The sequence below is a fragment of the Quercus robur genome, chromosome 1 (assembly GCF_932294415.1).
Source record: "Quercus robur chromosome 1, dhQueRobu3.1, whole genome shotgun sequence".
In the NCBI taxonomy this organism is placed as follows: Eukaryota; Viridiplantae; Streptophyta; class Magnoliopsida; order Fagales; family Fagaceae; genus Quercus; species Quercus robur.
This window is the reverse complement of record NC_065534.1, coordinates 40,610,604-40,629,525: the sequence shown is the minus strand read 5'-3', so window position 1 is coordinate 40,629,525 and position 18,922 is coordinate 40,610,604. Positions and strand designations below refer to the sequence as shown.

At 38.5% G+C, this 18,922-nt stretch overlaps 2 protein-coding genes across 2 annotated transcripts; both read right to left on the bottom strand.

Moving 5' to 3' along the window:
- Positions 1 to 790: 790 nt before the first annotated feature.
- Positions 791 to 17,058, bottom strand: LOC126689893 (caffeoylshikimate esterase). Its single transcript, XM_050385058.1, has 8 exons — positions 16,682 to 17,058; positions 16,512 to 16,541; positions 16,035 to 16,164; positions 15,752 to 15,898; positions 15,501 to 15,631; positions 2,455 to 2,592; positions 1,473 to 1,571; positions 791 to 1,333 (listed from the first exon to the last, which is right to left on the bottom strand). Exons 1-8 carry the CDS (start codon positions 16,973 to 16,975, stop codon positions 1,118 to 1,120), a joined length of 1,185 nt encoding a protein of 394 aa, XP_050241015.1. The 5' UTR covers positions 16,976 to 17,058; the 3' UTR covers positions 791 to 1,117.
- A 978-nt stretch (positions 17,059 to 18,036) lies between these two features.
- Positions 18,037 to 18,528, bottom strand: LOC126711562 (uncharacterized). Its single transcript, XM_050411276.1, has one exon. The coding sequence runs from the start codon at positions 18,526 to 18,528 to the stop codon at positions 18,037 to 18,039; it is 492 nt and encodes a 163-aa protein (XP_050267233.1).
- Positions 18,529 to 18,922: the final 394 nt, after the last annotated feature.

The following is an 18,922-nucleotide window of genomic DNA, read 5'->3' as shown; positions in this document are numbered from 1 at the left end:
AGGCCACGAGTAGAGTACATGAGCAACAACAATAGATGAATCTACTAGGGGACACAAAACGACTAACACCATTGATAGGCTAGTCCAAAAAACCGATCTACCCTTTGGTCTCTCGGGATAACTAGACTTTGAATTTCCATCTTTGAATAGAACGAAAAAGGATGCTATAGGGCAAATAAGAATATGAGCTTTTTCAACCTAAGGTTGGCTAATACCAAACGAAATGGGAAATGGAAAATGAACCAATTGTCCACTCATAACCTCCAAATCCAAGTCAAGCAGGATTCAGTCAAAGTCCCTAATATGAAGAGAATTGGTTAGAAGAAATGCTATGCACCAAAAATTCTCATAAATAGCCACATGATAAATTGTGATTGCTTTGATATCATTTTTATATGGATCCATATTTTACACATTTTATTAGCACGACATATCACCTCAACAATTATGAAAATTGTCTATGAACTTATTGTTATGAAATCAAGACAAAATTGTTGTTAAGGTTTTAGGTACATACTTCTAAAAAAAAAAAGAAAAAAAAAAGTTCTAGGTACGATCCCATTTATAGAAACGTTGTTCTCTTTAAATTATAGTAGAGACCCAGAATCAAAGTACACCTCCCCTTGGGTTGAAGGGGGTTTACAATTAACTATTAAGTGAAGGGTTACGAGGTCGTGCAGTCTAGCCTTCAGACAGGTACATTACGTTATCTCATGGTGGTAGCTTGACCAACCCTGCTCGAACAATGGATTCTTACGCTTATTCAGATAGAAACGGGGGACAAAATATCTTACAGCTAATTAACTTTTATCAAAGCTTTAGATTATTGTGCATCCCCATCACAAGACAGGTACATTTTTTTTAACAAATGGGGGAGGGGCCATGGGAGAAGTGAATAATGCAAGAGAGTTTTAGGTGCCTTTAGCCATATTTTTGTTGAAATGGTGTTTTGTTGAGCCTGCTACTAATGCTATTATAAGACTGCAGGATAAAGGGTAGGGAGAGGGGGATGCAACAGAATAAATGATCTTCCATGTCATGTAACAGTATATAGCATAAGAAACAAAAATGGAAGAACTTGTCCATGGTGAGTGAAATACCAAAGGGGAACTTCTAGCTAAGAAGACACCCGGGAATCAAGCCAAGAAACAATATCATTGAGGACTGTAAATATTCTTTCATCAGGCTCCCCTTCCAGAATGCAGTGATATCCATCATCATAGAGTTTTAGGGTTTTGTCTTTGGTAGAGGCCTTCTCATAAAGAAATTGGCTCACTAATGGATCTGTCACCTTATCAGCAGCTCCATGAAGAATCAGCAATGGAGATGAAACCTGCAATACCTCTAATTGGTTTGAATCTTGTATATATAGAATAATATGCATGCCTATCTCAGGCAATAACAAAAGAAAACTATCCTCTCATGGATTATGACAAAGAAAGGGTCATAAAAAAACGCAAATGGAAACTGACCTTCTCCACTTGCTTCTCAATTTCACTTGTCACCTTCAAAAGTTCCACAGCAGTTTTCAATCGTGTTTGGTCTTTATAACAAATCACGTTGTAGACAGCCTAAAATACAAAAATGCAAAAGCTATTACTCAAGAATCATTCCAGAGAACAATAAAAAAGTCTTTTAACATCTAGAAAAAAGAAGATAACTAGTAGTCTTTGTATGCTTTAATCTTTATAACTGCAAGAAGATACTCTCACAAATTTGAAACCTTATATGATTCTACATTCTTTTTATGCCTTTTGGCTGGACACAGATTTCCTAATGTTGTAGAATATTAAGTTAGTGAGGGTTGTACTATGAGGAGTTAAATTGAGGGTTAGTACTAGTTACTTGAATGTTGATGCTAATGGTAGGATAATATCCGGGTATGAAAGACATGAGGAAAAGGTAAAAGTGAGATTGAGAAATTGTTTTTCTAGTCATCAAAAGTTTCGGCAATATCAGTTTAACTAAGGCTATGGGTTTATTTGTTACAGGAAGAGGAACAATGGCTTCTCTAGGGGCTTATCAGGTATTGTGAATGTAGCATCCAGAGAAAGGCACCTTTTATCCATTTGCTATATGTACTAACAAGTTCACGTGCCACCAAAAAAGAAACATTGACATTTACTGCCTGTTTCTTTACTGAAGATGTCCGTTGTTGAAAATATGAAGTACAAACCAGTGTCCCTCAACCTAGGTGATTATCTTCCATATGAAATTCCCTCTACTTCTCAGCTTAAATGCTACTATAATCATGCATATCCTTTAGACTGTATTTAGCAGCATGTAAAAGGTTCTAACATGTTCATTATCTTTCTGAGATCTTGCACATACACTAGTATACTTGTGAAGGTTTGACCAGTTGTTGGACCATATTGAAGTACAACACCATAGCCGTTTCAAATTTACAATACCATGCAAGTGCATTCATATCAAGTGAGTAAATAAAGGACAAACCATTTTCCTTTTCCTTAAGTCTCTGAAGGCTAGCTCAGCTAGATCTTTCTGTGGGAAGAGCTTTGCTTTTGGCAGGACGTTAGACATAAGGGTTAATACCTTCAGAACTGGAGCTGGAGGCTTGACTTCTTCTGCAATCTTAGTAGCAAGTCATGGTCAGCAAATAATATTTTGTTATTCTATCAAATCTTTTGTTAAAATGAAAACTAAAAAAATAAAGATTATCTTGAGGACTACAATTCATTGTTAAAAAAAAAGTTGTTAACACAACATATTTAGTGTGTGCCTATTTATATAGAAGGGATGTTTTAGCCCATTGAGTAGAAAGACATATTTATTGTGTATAAATTAGTAAAGAGGGATGTTTTAGACCATTGACTAGAAAATTAATTTAATTGCAAAAAATTTCACCATGTAGTCACAATGAAAAGACACTTATGCATTGCCATTCTTAACCCACAGGTAGCAGCTCATCTGCCCAAGAGGGAATACCTAGTTCTCACTTATCACTTACCCAAAATGAAAAAGAAAAGGATTCACATCTCTATGACTATTATAACCAGGTGCACTGAGGGAAAAGGCAGTAAACCCAGAAACTGTACAATATTCTCCTCTCAACATGCAGAGGAAAGGAGACTTATATGAACTCAGTGCAATAACAAGTGCAAATGATACTACCACCATCTACAGACTGACTTGAGAGTCCTAACTTGGTGGCTAGGATAGAGGCTAATTGAGAAATGCCTCTACTGTCTCTCAACACCCAAAATGGACAACAATGGTCCTTCTGTGAAGATAGCTTTCAACTGGCAACCACAACCTGGAAATCCACAGGAACCATATGTGCAGACAGCCTATTGTAGGCTTCTACATGTGCCTAACTGCTTTATATGATATCCTAGGCATTATATAAACTCTCCAAACTTATTTCTGTATTTTCTTCTCCTTCTCACTCTTACTTCAGGTTAAGCCTCCTCTGAATCTCCATAATATCTTTTCCATATTGCCTCCTACACTAAAGAATTGTCAATCAGATTGAAATAGAAACAAGGAGGTTGTGTCAAAGCTTATTTCATAGTATATTCTCATGGATTATTGCTCATTGACTAGAGTGATTTCTAAAAGAATAACATGTTGAAGTGAGATTATGATGCCTCCTCTGCTGCCTCCTCCACCCCACCACCTTCCTCCACCCTACCCCACCACCAGGCGGCATCAACCTTCCCTTCACTTTTCCCTCCCATCTCTCCTTTTTTCCCACCACAGTTTTCATCACCTTTTAGTTTTCTCCCTTACCCTCAATTTTATCCCCCCCTCTTTGCCCTTCCCTTTCCCACCACCTCAGTTGTCTAAACCTTCCCCTTCACAAGAATTCTCAGTGCCCAAAGCTCCCTCCATTCCTGCTGCCACACTAACCCCCATCAACCTTACCTACCAAACCATCCTCCCTACCCCCACCAATATTACCCAGTAAACCAGCCTCCCTAAATATATTATCTGCTTCTTCCTCCTTTCATGGGGGCAGCAAGGGTTTTTTTCATATTGACGGTGGGCAGTCTGACTCATATGCTATTCATGAGAATTCGGAATATCAAGAGTTCTATTTGGGTAGGTCATAAAGGCATGGAATGGATACTCTCGTGTTTTGCTGATATACATGATTGGGTTCCAGGAAAGGATTTTTTTTGTAAGAGATTCCGGGAAAACAATAAGTTGCTTGAATTTCGTGTTACTGGTCTTTCTGTGGTTATAGCTATGTTTTTTGGTGGAGCTAGGCGAGGTTGTATTATGATCCCAGAAAGTATCAATCGGTTTGGGTGGACTTTGTTTCAAAAAGAATTGGGTGTTTTCCTCACAGGTGAGAAACCAAGGATGGGAGGGGTGATTCCAGATATTACTGGTGGTGCTGGTCCGGCCGATGGCGGTGGCTGAAATGGTCAAAAAATGCATAATTATGGGAATCTGTGGAAATCAAGGTTTTTTGAAAATTTGGGAGTTAATTTGGGCAAAAACGTGATACAAGGAGATTCTACCGTTAATAGATCTGTTATTAGTGGCAGACCCACATGTGCTTTTAATTTTAAGTTGACTTCTGAAACTTTAGCTTTAAGAATCTTTAAACCCGAAGGAGGCAAATAATCAACGATGACATGCAGTTATCAGCATCCTTGGGTTGTACAGAATCGATTCTCACCTCTAACCAAACTGGGTAATGAGGTGTTTTTTGGGTCTGATGAGGGGGAAGAAATTGAGGAGGTTTTTAGTGAGTGTGGTCAACAGTGGGTTACCCAACAAGCAAATTAGGTGCTTCCAAGCTCCGTGGATATTGTTGGGATACATCAACATGATTCGGAGGTATTTCTTCTTCTGTGGGATCACAATGGAGTCGATAAAAGTGGGTGTGATAGTTTGGAGAATGCAAATCGTCTTTTGGAGTGTGATCCTTTGGCTCTTTGGATCCTAATGAACTTAGAGAGGTATTATTGGATCAGGAAATTGCAAAGGGTGAACTTGGGGTGGTAGAGACAGAAAATTCGAAATGGGTTTCCCAGTTGTTGAAGATTTTCTATAAATTAGTGGGTTTTCCTATTGTGAAACATGAAGCTCAGTGTGTGGCTTTGTTTCGCCTTCTTGAACAGGAATGTATTGCTCTGAGAAATGATGGGGAGCCTAAACGTCCTGCATATTCAAGGAAGAAAGGTCTCAGAGAGCTTAGGGGGCTTGCTTCCACAGTGAATTATGATGGATTATCTTCTAGAAGGAGGAACAGAGGATCTTTGAATGGTTTAGGGGCTATTAGTGTTTATAAATGAATTTATGACTCTTCGTGGAACGTTAGGGGGCTTAACAACCCTCAAAAGCGAGAAGTTTGTAGGAATCTTCTTAAGGAATGGAAATGCAATATTGTCTGTTTTCAGGATTCTAAGTTATCCTCTATTGACGTTGCTGTTGTTCAGAGTCTCTAGGGTAGTCCTTTTACTAACTGAGTGGTTTTGGATGCGGTTCAGATAGCAGGAGGGGTTTTATTGGTTTGGGATAAGAGGGTTTTTGAAAAAGTTGACATTGTTGTGGGACAATTTTCTGTTAGTGTTTTATTGAAGGGGGTTGCGAATGGTTTTCTATGAACCTGTATAGGGGTTTATGGCCCTAATGACAATAGACAACGGGCATCTTTATGGGCAGAGTTGGCGCGTGTGTGTGCAAGGTGGAACATGGCATGGTGTTTAATAGGTGATTTCAACATTATTAGATATCCGAGTGAGAGACTTGGTTGTGATTCTTTCAGCCCACCTATGTTCGCTTTTTTTGATTTTATTGAGAACAATTATCTTATCGATTTACCTTTAGAGGAGGCTTCTTTTACCTGGTTTAGGGAATCTGAGATACCTTCTATGTCTAGAATTGACAGGGCTTTGGTTTCTTTGGATTGGGAGGATCATTTTGGGAATGTATCTCAAAGGGTGCTTCCTCAGGTTATTTCTGATTATTGTCCACTCTTGTTGGAAGCTAGTGGTTTTCGTTGGGGACGTTGTGCTTTTAAATTTGGGAATATGTGGTTGAAAGCCGAGGGTTTTGTTGAGAGAGTTCAGCAATGGTGGAATGGGTTTTATGGGGTCTCCAAGTTTCATTTTAGCCCAAAAACTAAAGGCTCTTAAAGGTGATCTTAAGAAGTGGAATAGGGAGGAGTTTGGTGACTTGGCTTTTAGAAAAAAAAGTTTGTTGTTTGAATTGCTAGGGTTGGATGCTATTTCAGAGGTGTGGAATCTTTTGAATGAGGAATAGTCTCACTGTATACAGATTAGAGAGGATATTGAATATTTAGCTTCCTTGGAGGAGATTTTTTGGAGACAAAAATCTTGTGTCTTGTTTGTGAAGGAGGGAGACAACAATACTCGCTTCTTTCATAGATTAGCAAATTCTCATAGAAGAGCTAATCAAATTAACAATATTGAAGTGGATAGGGTTGTTTATGAGGATGAGATGGAGGTGCATTCTCAGGTTGTTCATTTCTACCAGGTTTTGCATCAAGAGGCTAAGATGCGGCGCCCATCTATGGATGGGTTGGATTTTTCTTGTATAGAGGAAGAAGAGAGGTTGTCTTTAGAGAGGGCGTTCTCTAAGGAGGAAGTCATCCAGGTTTTGAAGGAAATGGAGGCACTCAGTCCGGATGGTTTCACTACGGCTTTTTTTCATAAATGTTGGAGTGTTGTGGAAAAGGATGTCATGGCTTTTTTTGAACATTTTCTTCGTCATTCTGTGTTTGAAAGGTCTATGAATGCCTCTTTTCTTTCTTTAATTCCTAATAAGAGTAATGCTCTTAATATTAAAGATTTTAGGCCCATTAGTTTGGTGAGCAGTATGTATAAACTTTTATCTAAAGTTTTGGCTAATAGATTGAGGGCGGTATTGGACAATCCCATCTTTGAGTCTCAAAATTCCTTTGTTGGTGGGAGGCAAATTTTGGATTCAATGCTCATTGCCAATGAATGACTAGATAGCAAGTTGAAGAGTCGTGTACCGGGTGTGGTTTGCAAGCTTTTTTGATAAGTAATAAAAATATATTAAAAAGAAAAGGGGTGTCACCTAAGTATACAGGAAGAATACATCAAGGACAAATACAAATCAAGTGCATAAGTACAAAAGTCCATGAAACCATGGACTAAAGAAAAAGACCAAAGCCAAACACTGTAACCCAATCCAGAAGAGTCTTAAGGAAGAAGAGTTTAAGATCTGCAACTAATCTCTCTAAATCCTCAAAATGCCGGTTATTCCTCTCCCTCCAAATACACCACATCAAACAATGGAGCACAACCATCCAAATAACAGAATTCCGATGCCTCCCCAACTTTCCTTGCCAACAATCCAACAAATCCACCATTGTTTTCGACATAACCCAATGAATGACAAACAGAGTAAACACCATAGACCATAAATCAAAAGCAATAGAGTAATGGATGAGAAGGTGGTCAACAGATTCCCCATTTCTTTTACACATACAACACCAATCCAAAATCAAAATCTACCGTTTCCTAAGATTATCAATAATCAAAATATTTCCCAAAACTGCAGTCCACACAAAAAAAGCAGCTCTAGAGGGGACCTTAGACTTCCAAATAGTCTCCTAGGGTAAAGAGTGATTGAAACTATTAGTCAGCACCTGAAAATAAGAACGAATAGTAAAACCTTTACCCCTAACAAGTTTACAACACATCTTATCGTCCCCAGCTCCTTTCAAAGAAGCTCCATAAATTCTAGACATTAAACTATAGAAGGATTCCAAATCCCTATCTTCATTGTATCTTCTAAAAGTTAGATCCCAAAAAAGAACACCATTTGGGAACTTCATCAACTCAACCACAGAGGCCTCCTTATTTCGACTTAAAGAAAAAAGTCTTGGATAGAGCGCACACAAAGAAGCGTCTCCACACCAAATATCCTACCAAAATCTAATAGTAAACCCAACCCCAACCTCTAATTGGATGTGACGAACAAAAGATGGCTAACCACGACTAAGAGACTTCCACAAACTTACACCATAAGGGACAATAACGGGGAGAGAGCACCAACCTCCCTTTTCACAAACATATTTTGCCCCTATCACTCTCCTCCACAAGGCCTGTCACTCATTCCCAAATCTCCATAACCATTTTCCAAACAAGGCTTTATTAAAACTTCTTAGACTTCTAATAGCTAAACCTCCAGAATGAAGAGGAGTGCAAATCGTGGCCCATTCCACTAGGTGAGTTTTTTTAACATCCCCCATACCACTCCAAAGAAAATTTCGTTGAAGTTGCTCAATACGGTTCGCAACCTCCACCAGGATAGGAAAAAGAGAGAGAAAATAAGTTGGAAGATTGGACAAAGTACTCTTAATAAGAGTAACTTTACCTCCTTTTGAGAGATACAGTCGTTTCCAACCTACTAACCTCCTCTCCCCCTTCTCAATAATTAGATTCCAAATAGATCTATCTCTGACATTAGCACCCAAAGGAAGACCTAGATACTTCATTGGAAAGGAGCCTTGCTTGCATCCTAGCACATCCACCATATCTACTATATTTGGAACCACACCCACAAGGACCAATTTAGACTTACCCATATTAATATTCAGCCCAGAAACTACTTCAAACCAAAACAGCACCAGCCAGAGAAATAGAATCTGACCAAGATCAGCATCACATAAGACCAAGGTATCATGGGCGAAGAGAAGATGGGACACCTGCAAAGAGTTTCCTGTAGGACCCACCCTAAAACTAGACATGAGCCCATCCCTCACTGCCTTATCCAACATTTTACTAAAAGCATTCATAACAATGACAAACAATAATGGGGACAATGGATCACCTTGTCTTATACCTCTAGAGCTTTCAAAAAAACCACACGGAGTTCCATTAATGAGAATGGAGAATTTAATAGTAGAGATGCAAAAGAAAACCCATCTTCTCCATTTTTCATGAAAGCCACAACAATCCAACATATAAATGAGAAAGTCCCAATTCACACGATCATAAGCCTTCTCTACATCCAGCTTACACAACACCCCAGGAACTCCTAATTTTAGCCTACTATCCAAGCATTCATTGGCAATAAGAACAGAATCTAAAATTTGTCATCTTTTGACAAAAGCATTTTGAGATTCGTGAACAATATCACCAAGCACGATTTTCAACCTATTAGCTAAAACTTTAGCAATAATTTTGTACACCCCTCCAATTAAACTAATTGGCCAAAAATCCCTTACCTCCACTGCATCAGATTTTTTAGGAATTAAAAAGATGAAAGTAGCATTCAATCTTTTCTCAAACTAAGCATTATCAAAAAAATACTGAAAAACCACCAAAAGATCAGTTTTGATAATGGCCCAACAAGTCTGAAAAAACGCCATAGGGAATCCATCAGGTCCAGGAGCTTTAGCACCATCAAAATCCATGACCACTCCAAAAATCTCAGCTTCCTCAAAAGGTCTTTCCAACCAGCCAGCCTTATCCTCAGAAATCTTCAAAAAATTCAGCACATCCGGATGAGGACGAATGTGCTTATCTTTCGAGTAAAGACTTTTATAAAACCGAACAATACCCTCTTCAATAACTTCCTGATCTAATGTCAACACTCCACCAAAAATTAAACTGCCAATACTGTTACTCCTATTAGAATTAGCTACCTAGTGAAGAATTTCGTATTGCTGTCCCCCTCTCTTAACCATAGCACCCTCGATTTTTGTCTCCAACTAATCTCCTCCAACAAAGCCATCCTCTTAATCTCCAAGCGAATTCTCTCTTTATCACGCTTCTCATCATCAGAAAGAGACACCCTCTCCTCTTTAGCATCCAGGGCATTCAGATCATTCCATAGTTTAATTCTCTTAACGGTGACATTGTCAAACTCGGTTTCATTCCAACTTTTTAGGTCCCCCTTTAAAGCTTACAATTTCATGGCAAACCTGTAACTTAGAGTTCCAAGAAAATGATACGAGTCCCACCAATTTTTCACCTTCTCCACAAAGTCATCCACTTGAAGCCACATGTTCTCAAAACAAAAAGGCCTACAACCCTTTTTTGATGAATGGGAAAGTGGTCTGATAGAAATCTACCCAACCTTTTTTGATGAATATTTGGATAATGTTTCTCCCATTCTGAAGAAAAGAGGAAGCGATCTATCCTAGAGCCAGACAAAGAGTTTGACCAAGTGAAACTACCACCCTCCAAAGGGATATCCAATAACCTATTAAAAGAGATGAAGTCAGAAAAATTATGCATACCCTGAGTGAAGTTCTTTGCCCCCAAATGTTCGGAAGGAAATTGAATTGCATTAAAGTCACCACCCACACACAAAGGCAAATTCTACCAACTATAAAGACCTGCTACATTAGGACCATACACACCAGAGAAAGCCCATTCAAAATTATCTCCCACATTCCTAAATCTACAAGACACCGAAAAATCACCCACAGCTTCTTCCAACTTCTCCACCACCCTCCTATCCCACATGACCAAAATCCCACTTGATGTGCCTATTGAGCTCAAGTATACCCAATCAACATGATGACAACCCCAAATACTTTTAATAAATCCCCTAGTGATAAGCTTCATCTTAGTCTCTTGCAAGCAAATGACATCAGCTCTCCAAATTCTAATAGGGTTCCTAATTTGGAGTCTTTTATCCTTCTCATTTAGCCCCCTCACATTCCAGGAGATTATCTTCAAATTCATTGGGACACAATCAGAGCCCTTTCCCTATTGGAACCTCTAGCTTTACCAAATGCAGAATCATAATTAATAGAGCTCACCAAGCTCCTCAACTCCCTTAAACCCTTACCTCCACCCTTTGTTTTTTTACTCAAAGCATTCACTGTAGCCCTTTGTCTAATTTTCTCAACAGCCAAGAGGAAATTAGATGCAAGTTCTTCCAAACCTTCAACTGGAGTCTCCAAAAAAGAGCCGAACACCTGAAACTTGCTCTAAAACCATGGTGACAAACTAGAATGAATTCTAAACTGACCATCTTCCAAACAGCCAGATATGTTATCAACTTTTTGGGTCTCAATAGACTTCGACATAGCTAACGGAGTCACATTTAAAGGTTCTGAAATATCCGAACCTCATCAATCAAATTCAACCATCTCACCAGCTTCTGACCAACTCTCCGAGTCTACATCCTCCACCATCACCCCATCCCCCTCGGATTGTACCGCTAAAGGCCTTGAAGAATTTCCTGAATAATCCATGGCCACAAGCTCGTCCAAAACAAAGCCGTTAAAAATGCCTGAAGGCTGTCTCTCAATCCCCATCGGCACCACCACCCTCTTCCCATCACCAAGTTCTAATCCCCACTTGTCCGAGAAGCCCCTTAAATTATTCTAGTCCACACCATTATCAAGTAAAAGATGCTTGATCTGTTGCTGTACCAGCCCACTATCGACAGCGGAATTAGACTCCGAAACCACCATATCGGTGCAAGATGATATTTGTGGAGTGGAGACTAAATCAGCATGTGGGTTCTCAGTTTTCTCAAAATTACGCACCTCGTTGACTAGAACTGGTTCCGAAAGAGGGGTGGGAGCAGGATTAAGCACTTGTGGTTCCAGAAAAACGAAACTAACCTTTGGGTTTTGGATTGCAGACTCATATTTGCCAATATCAGAGGATGCAACATCGGCATCTGAAGAAGTCACCACCATGTTCACCGGCACCACCTCGGTAGGGATGAGTCTTGGGGTCAACTTGGGAGAGAGATGAGTCACACGGCACAGATGGAAGCACAACTGAAGGACTCCTCACGTGATTGTCCTATAAAGAAGAGGCTGGCTACTAGGCTTTGGGCTTTTGAACAAACCCAATATGGCCCAAGAAGCTGCCACGGGGCTTCCAAGCAAGTTTAAATATGGGCCTGTTCTCTCTAGCAAGGGCTGGCTCTTTAGTAGGAGCTTGCTGGCCACTAGGCTTTAAGCCCACTTCCTTGACCTCAAAAAAAATAACACCCCACTTCCCCTCAAACCCACGTTCCACACAGAGACAAATATCCAAGGTCAACTTCCCTTTAATACCATTGGTAACGATGCCATTTATAATAGATGTGACTTCTGCCCCAAACCTAGCAGTTTCTTTTCCAAGAAGATCATTGCTCAAATCACAAAGATTACCACTGGAATTTGGGATTTTCAAATTTTGAAGTTCCGAAAATTTCTCCTTCCCTTTATTCACAAAACCATAGTTCCTCTGCCACCCCTCTGGCACCACCACAGCAGGAAGCTTGTGTTCACCATTTCTGATTCCAATGATACCATAGTTTTTCTGCTGCCCCTCCTATACCACCACAATAGGATGCTTGGGTTCACCGATTCTCATCCCAGAAAGTCCCTGTTGAAGAAGAGAATCTTCTAATGTCTTCCGAAGGTGAAGACCAAAACCACCCCACCCTCTCCCCAATTTTCCTTCTGGTATCACTATGGACCCTCTACGTCGTCCATGAATGAGTTCAGAAATAAGCAAAAAGTTTCCACAAGCATTGGACCCCAACTGAATAATAAAAATCTTATTTCCTTCCCTAAACGTTCTAGAGAACTACACAGGAGATAGCTTAGACGCCAACTCTTCCACATTAAACAATAGCCTTTTGGCACTCTCCTTCCCCAAAGTGACAAAGCGTGAAGAATCTCGACCTTTTTCAAGAATACATAATAAATAATTTTTTTTTTGATAGGTAATAAATAAAAAGTACCACCTTCTTCAACAGAAAATTCAAAAGTTTTGGACTCAACAAAGAAAAACGTGGACCCTCCCATAGGAACAAACACTGTAGTTGGAAGTTCCTACTGTAGTTGGACTCAACACCCTCCTACTGTGGTTTGCAAGCTTGACATTGAAAAAGCCTACGATCATGTTAATTGGGATGCTTTGTTCTATCTTTTGGATATGATGGGTTTTGGGGTGAAATGGAGTGGGTGGATAAAGGCTTGTGTGACTTCAGTCCGGCTTTCAGTTCTAGTGAATGGTTCCCCTGAAGGTTTCTTTGGAAGCTCTTGAGGTTTGAGACAAGTGATCCTTTATCCCCTCTGCTCTTCCTTTTGATTATGGAGGTCTTAAGCAAGATTCTGAGAAAAACTGAGGAATGTGGTCTGCTTCATGGTTTTCATGTGGGACCAGTGAACTCTGTTGGTGTGCGCATTTCTCATTTGTTGTTTGTAGACGACACTATTTTATTTTGCGATGCTTCTAGGGATCAGTTGTTGTCTATAAGGTTGGCCTTATCGTTTTTTCAAGCTTTTACAGATTTGAAGGTTAATACAAGGAAAAGTGAGATTGTCCCTCTTAGGAAGGTGAATAATTTGGATGCTTTGGCTAATATCCTTAGTTGCAGGGTGGGCAGCTTGCCTATGAAATACTTGGGGATGCCACTTGGTACATCATTCAAGATAGCTTCTATTTGGAATCTCATTTTGGAGAAGATAGAGAAGAAATTATTAGGATGGAAACGCATTTATTTATCCAAGGCTGGTAGGCTCATTTTATTGAAGAGCATTCTTTCTAGCCTTCCTCCTTATTTTCTATCGTTATTTACTATTCCTATAGTTGTGGCTGCTAGGCTATAAAGAATCCAAAGAAACTTTTTATGGGGATCATTTGAAGTGAGCTTCAAATACCCTTTGGTGGCGTGTGATAAGGTTTGCTCACCTATTGAAATGGGAGGTTTGGGGATAAGAAATGTGGTGTCCTTTAATCAAGCTTTATTAGGGAAGTAGTTGTGTAGATACGGGCTTGAAGTTACTCATCTTTGGCAGAGGGTTATATCCACTAAATATGGGGAGGGTCAAGGGGGTTCGAGCGCTAAAATTTGTAGGAGAACTCATGGGTGCAGTTTGTGGCTAAGTATTAATGAAGGGTGAGAAAGCTTCTCTTAGCATTTTTCCTTTCTTGTGGGTGATGGTACCCGGATTCGTTTCTGGCATGATAGATGGGTTGGGGTTGATCCCCTTAAAATCCTCTACCTTGAGTTATATGTGATTTCAGTGAATAAGGAAGCTTGTATTTCTGATGTTGTGAGTCATCAAGAAGGGGATGATGTTAGATTTTGGAACTTGAGATTTTATAGGGATTTCGAAGACTGAGAGCTTACTGCTACTTTTTCTCTTCTTGATTTTATTCAAGCTCATCTTCCACGTGGAGTAGGCAGCGATTCTTTGTGTTGGGGTCTTAATAGAAATGGTAAGTTTGATACCCGTTCCTTTTACAATGAGTTAAGGACAACTCCCAACTCTATCTTCCCTTGGAAGGGAATTTGGAAAGCAAAGGTTCCCAAAAGGGTGGCTTTTTTTCTATGGACGGCAGCTCATGATCACATTCTTACATTGGATAATCTCATGCTTAGAGGTCACCCTTTGGCAAATCGATGTTGTATGTGCCAATGCAGTGGAGAATCTATGGATCATCTCCTTATTCACTATCATGTGGTGAATTCTTTATGGGTTTTTATCCTTTAGGCCTTTGGTATTCAATGAGTCTTGCCTAGCTTTGTGGCAAAATTATTATTTTGTTGGAATCATTGGCTTGGGAAACATGATTTAGATATTTGGAATTTAATCCCAGGATGTTTGATGTGGACTGTATGGATGAAGCGTTATTGTCGGTCCTTTGAAGATTCTGAGAAGCCTTTGGTTGAGTTAATAGGCCTATGCCAAAGAAGTCTTTTAGATTGGTCTCGATGCTGGGGTTTAACAGAATGTTCGTCTATTGTTTAGTTTTTTTCTTCTCTTAGTTTAGTCCCTTGATTGTTTTCTGTGGTGTTCTGTTTTGTGCTTTGCTGTGTTCATTCTCACGAACACATTGTACATTTCTTTTTCCATTTTCATCAATAATAATTCTTATATTACCTATCAAAAAAAAAAAAAAAAAAAAAGGAAATAGAAACAAGGAATATTCCTACAAAGCAGGCAATGACCTAAGGTGCTTAAGAAACTACAAAAACCAAGAACAAGAAGTTGACCAAAAAGAAACAGACAGTGAAACAACGAAACCTTAGCAATGAACACTGACAGTGTTGTGTGATTTTAAGTGCTACATAACATGATAGCAAAGTTGTTGTAGATCTTATTCATGTTCGTTCTCTTTTTCATTGTTCCTTTTTTCCCCCTTGTAGATGAATTATGACATAAGCTGGAAGTAACATATAAATCATAAATGGTACCTCCTGGTTTGAGAATGACTTTAATTTCCCACTTTTTATGAACTGCACTGCTAGAGATGATTAAATTCTTACTAATAATTAGATATGATATGAAACAGATTATGAAACTTCAAAAGGGAACTTAATCAAAACGTCACACAAGAATGAGTTAGCCAGTGTCAGTGTGGTTTGATTAGTTACAAAATTAGCAGGCTAGTTTCCAAAGTAAATAATTTCTACATATTCAGACAAAACATAGAAATGTAAGCCAAGAGATAATGGGGACCTTCAAATATAAATTTTGAATGATCATAAATTGACAAAATAGTTTAGTAATACTCTGGATTTCACTTTAACTATTGACCATGTCCGTAGGATGGACTTACTTTACACATTGGGGCTACAAGGATGACTCCATCCCATCCAAGGGGTTCCTTGAGATGAACTTTAAGAGCAACAGCTCCACCCATGGACTGTCCTAACAAAAAGTGTGGCAATCCTCTCAATTCAGGTCTTCCTTCCAATCAAACATAAAACACAATCAGCAACAACATTTTGTTAATTAAGTTCACCAAATCTATTAATGAAGCAATTAATGATGGGGATGCTGATTCTACGACAGTTTAGAAAGTTGCACCTTTTATTTTTGTATAATTTTCTATAACATTATCAACTAATTGATCAAAACTTGGGATGTAACCGTGCAATCCATCAGAAAGGCCAAAACCAGGGTGGTCCAAAGCATAAACACCATATCCAGATGCAGCAATTCGCTTGGCAATACCTGAAATCCCAAACTCACCATACATCACATAAAAAGCCTTAAAATTCGGTTTGCATATACCAATCTAGAGTAAACAAAAAATAGCAACATAAGGTATAGGGCTATTCCCAATTATTTTATGAATATGACCGCAAACCTTCAAAGAAGAATGTGCAAGTATCACCATATCCATGGCAGAAACATAAAACACCTTTGATGGGAACACCAGACTCTGGCATCCAGCTTTTACAGAAAATTTGCAACCCCTTTGAGTTCCTCTCATACCACTACAAACCCATTAATAATTGACAGTCACATATTTTATAATAACAATAATTATTTTTTTAAAACACTACAATCTCACTAGCCTTTCAGTCTCCACTTAGTTGCTAAGAAATGAAGAAATTGATAAGAAAATAGGCATTTGAACCTAATGTGTTGAGCACAATGAGTGGATTTTTCCAAATTTCAATTCCTTGCATCCTTATTAATAGCAAATAATTATAATATTTAATATACTAGCATTCCTCAGAAATTTATAAAAAATAAAAATAAAAAAAAAAATAAAAACTTTTTTATTTTGATTGTTTGCAAAATACTTTGTCTCAGTTTTAAAATAAGCAGCATTGCTTACCTCCTCAGCTCTGATTCCAGTAGGAGCCATCTATCCACCAATCAAAACCAATTGGCATTCACAACAAAAACCCAGAACAAAAAACAAAAAAGAATCATTAACTGAAATAATATACCAACCCAGAAGCGAAGATCAAAACTATGATCATGGTGGAGGAAAAAAAAACCAACCTTGAACAAGCAATGATCAAGCTGTTGTTGGACCTCCACGAAGGCAGAGCGGACCCTTCTGCGACAGGAAGCGAAATCCAAGTTCTGGGAAGCGATCGCATTGAGCTCCTTGCTTACGCCTTCGATTGGTGACCTTTGCTTGGCTGTGACTGTAAAGTGAGGCTTTGGGTTGGTTTTGGGACAAGGAAAAATGGGTTTGTATTGCTTTCTAGGAAGGCTGAAAGGAGAGATGGGCTTTCCAGGAAAAAGAGAGAGCTCCGGCGATCGGAATTTAAGAGTGAGAGAGAGGTCCATGGCTATGAACAGTGAACACTAGCGTGAAACCAATAAATTTGCTTTGTTTTGCACTGTTACTCTTTTCCAACACAGACAGCACTTTCTTTGTTATAAGTACCGCTTCCCATGTCTTGTGGACCACGTGGGGAATAAAATAGAATCAGTTGATTCCTGAACTAAAAACCAAAAAAAAAAAACGTGGGATTTTTTTTTTTTTTTTTAATTGTTCTAGAAACTAAAAAGTAAAAAGAATATTTCCAGCCTTTATTAAATATAAAATAAGATATTTTTTAAAAAGATAGAAAGGAAAAAAAAGGGAAAACTTTTCCCCTATTTTAGGTAATTCACAATTTTTCCTTTAGGTATGAAACCAATCAATTTATGTTTTGGAAATCAGTAAATACCTGTTACTCTTACAATTAAACGTTAGTTTTTGATTTTTAGAATATTTTACTGGATAAAGTCTAAAATATCCATAACTAAATATTAAAATGTCAAAAATACCCCCAACGTCTAAAAAAATTCTTGGTACTTGGTAGTACCTTTATCCTAAGCCTAAGGATTTTTTTTTTTTTTTTTTTTGGGTATTTAGGGCTAAAGTCAAGTATTACTAAGACTTTTTAAAAATATCCAATTTTTTCCTTAAACACAAAAGACACTTAATACTGTTTTACAATTCCCTATTCCTCTAAGCCCTCTACTTCACTAACTGCATTATGAAAATGATATGCACATGGGAGTATTTTGGTAGTTAATGGTAGATAAATAGTAACCAGAAATGCAAAAGGAAACAAGAAGAATAATGGAAATTTAAGACTTTTGAGATTCTTTGTTGAATTTTTTTACTATCAAAAAACCTTATAAGAATATCAGTGCACAACTAACAACCTTGTAATTCAATGACATAACATACTCTCTTTTATTCGAAGAACCAATAGTTGAATCTCACCTCTTCCATCATTGTAGTTTATTGAATTATCATAAAAATATATATTATTTACAGAGATTTTATGATTTTATTTATTTATTATTATTATTATTTTTTTTTGGAGAATGAAGAATTGAATAAGTTTTATTAATTAACGGTTGGCTAGATCAGCTTGCATAACATAAAAAGAAGGTGGTGGAACATTCTCCATCCACACTGCATAATCTATGACATTTAAGGAATGCCTGGCCAAACTATAGACAAGTTTATTACCTTCCCTCCTAACATAAGAGTATAGTAATTTAGTGAAAAAACTAGAGAATAAAGTTGCATCCTGCAAGATTAATGCTACTGACCCCATGGCGGAACCATCTGTCTTCAGTTCATTAACAATAATCTCCAAGTCACCCTCCATAACCATTTCTTTTAATCCAATTTTTGCTCCAAATTCCAGGGCTCGGACCACTGCTAGAGCCTCCACCTCAAGAGGTTGGTAAGCTCGGGGAAGCTGCTGGGATAGAGAGGCAATAACCAAGGCTTTAGAATTTCGGATGACAACCTCGACACCGCTTCTGTTTTCCTTTTGAAAAACTGCACCATTGAAGTTGATTTTCAGCATATTAGTTGGAGGAGGTTTCCACATAATCCTGGGCTTCGAATAGGGAGGCGATATGGGGGGGATTATCGCTGTGAACTCTTCCAAGCATTCTTTAGATACCTGGGCAATGCGATACACGTTGCAGCAAGGGGTATGCATCCTTACTTGATTTCTTTGGTTCTAGATGGACCAAGCTATCATAGCAAAGAGTTTCAGGTTTGAGTGGTTGGTCAAAATCCATGATAATAGTTCTTTATAGTCTGCAAACTGCCTGGTGCTTCAAAATTTCCATTCTGCATAAGATGTCTAAACCGGGTCCAACTCATTACAAAGCCATAGTGCATGCAATGGTGATTCTGCCTCACTCTTGCACCTATCACACAGGGGATCAACGATGATAGCTCACCTCAAAAGATTCAATTTAGTGGGAATTGAATTC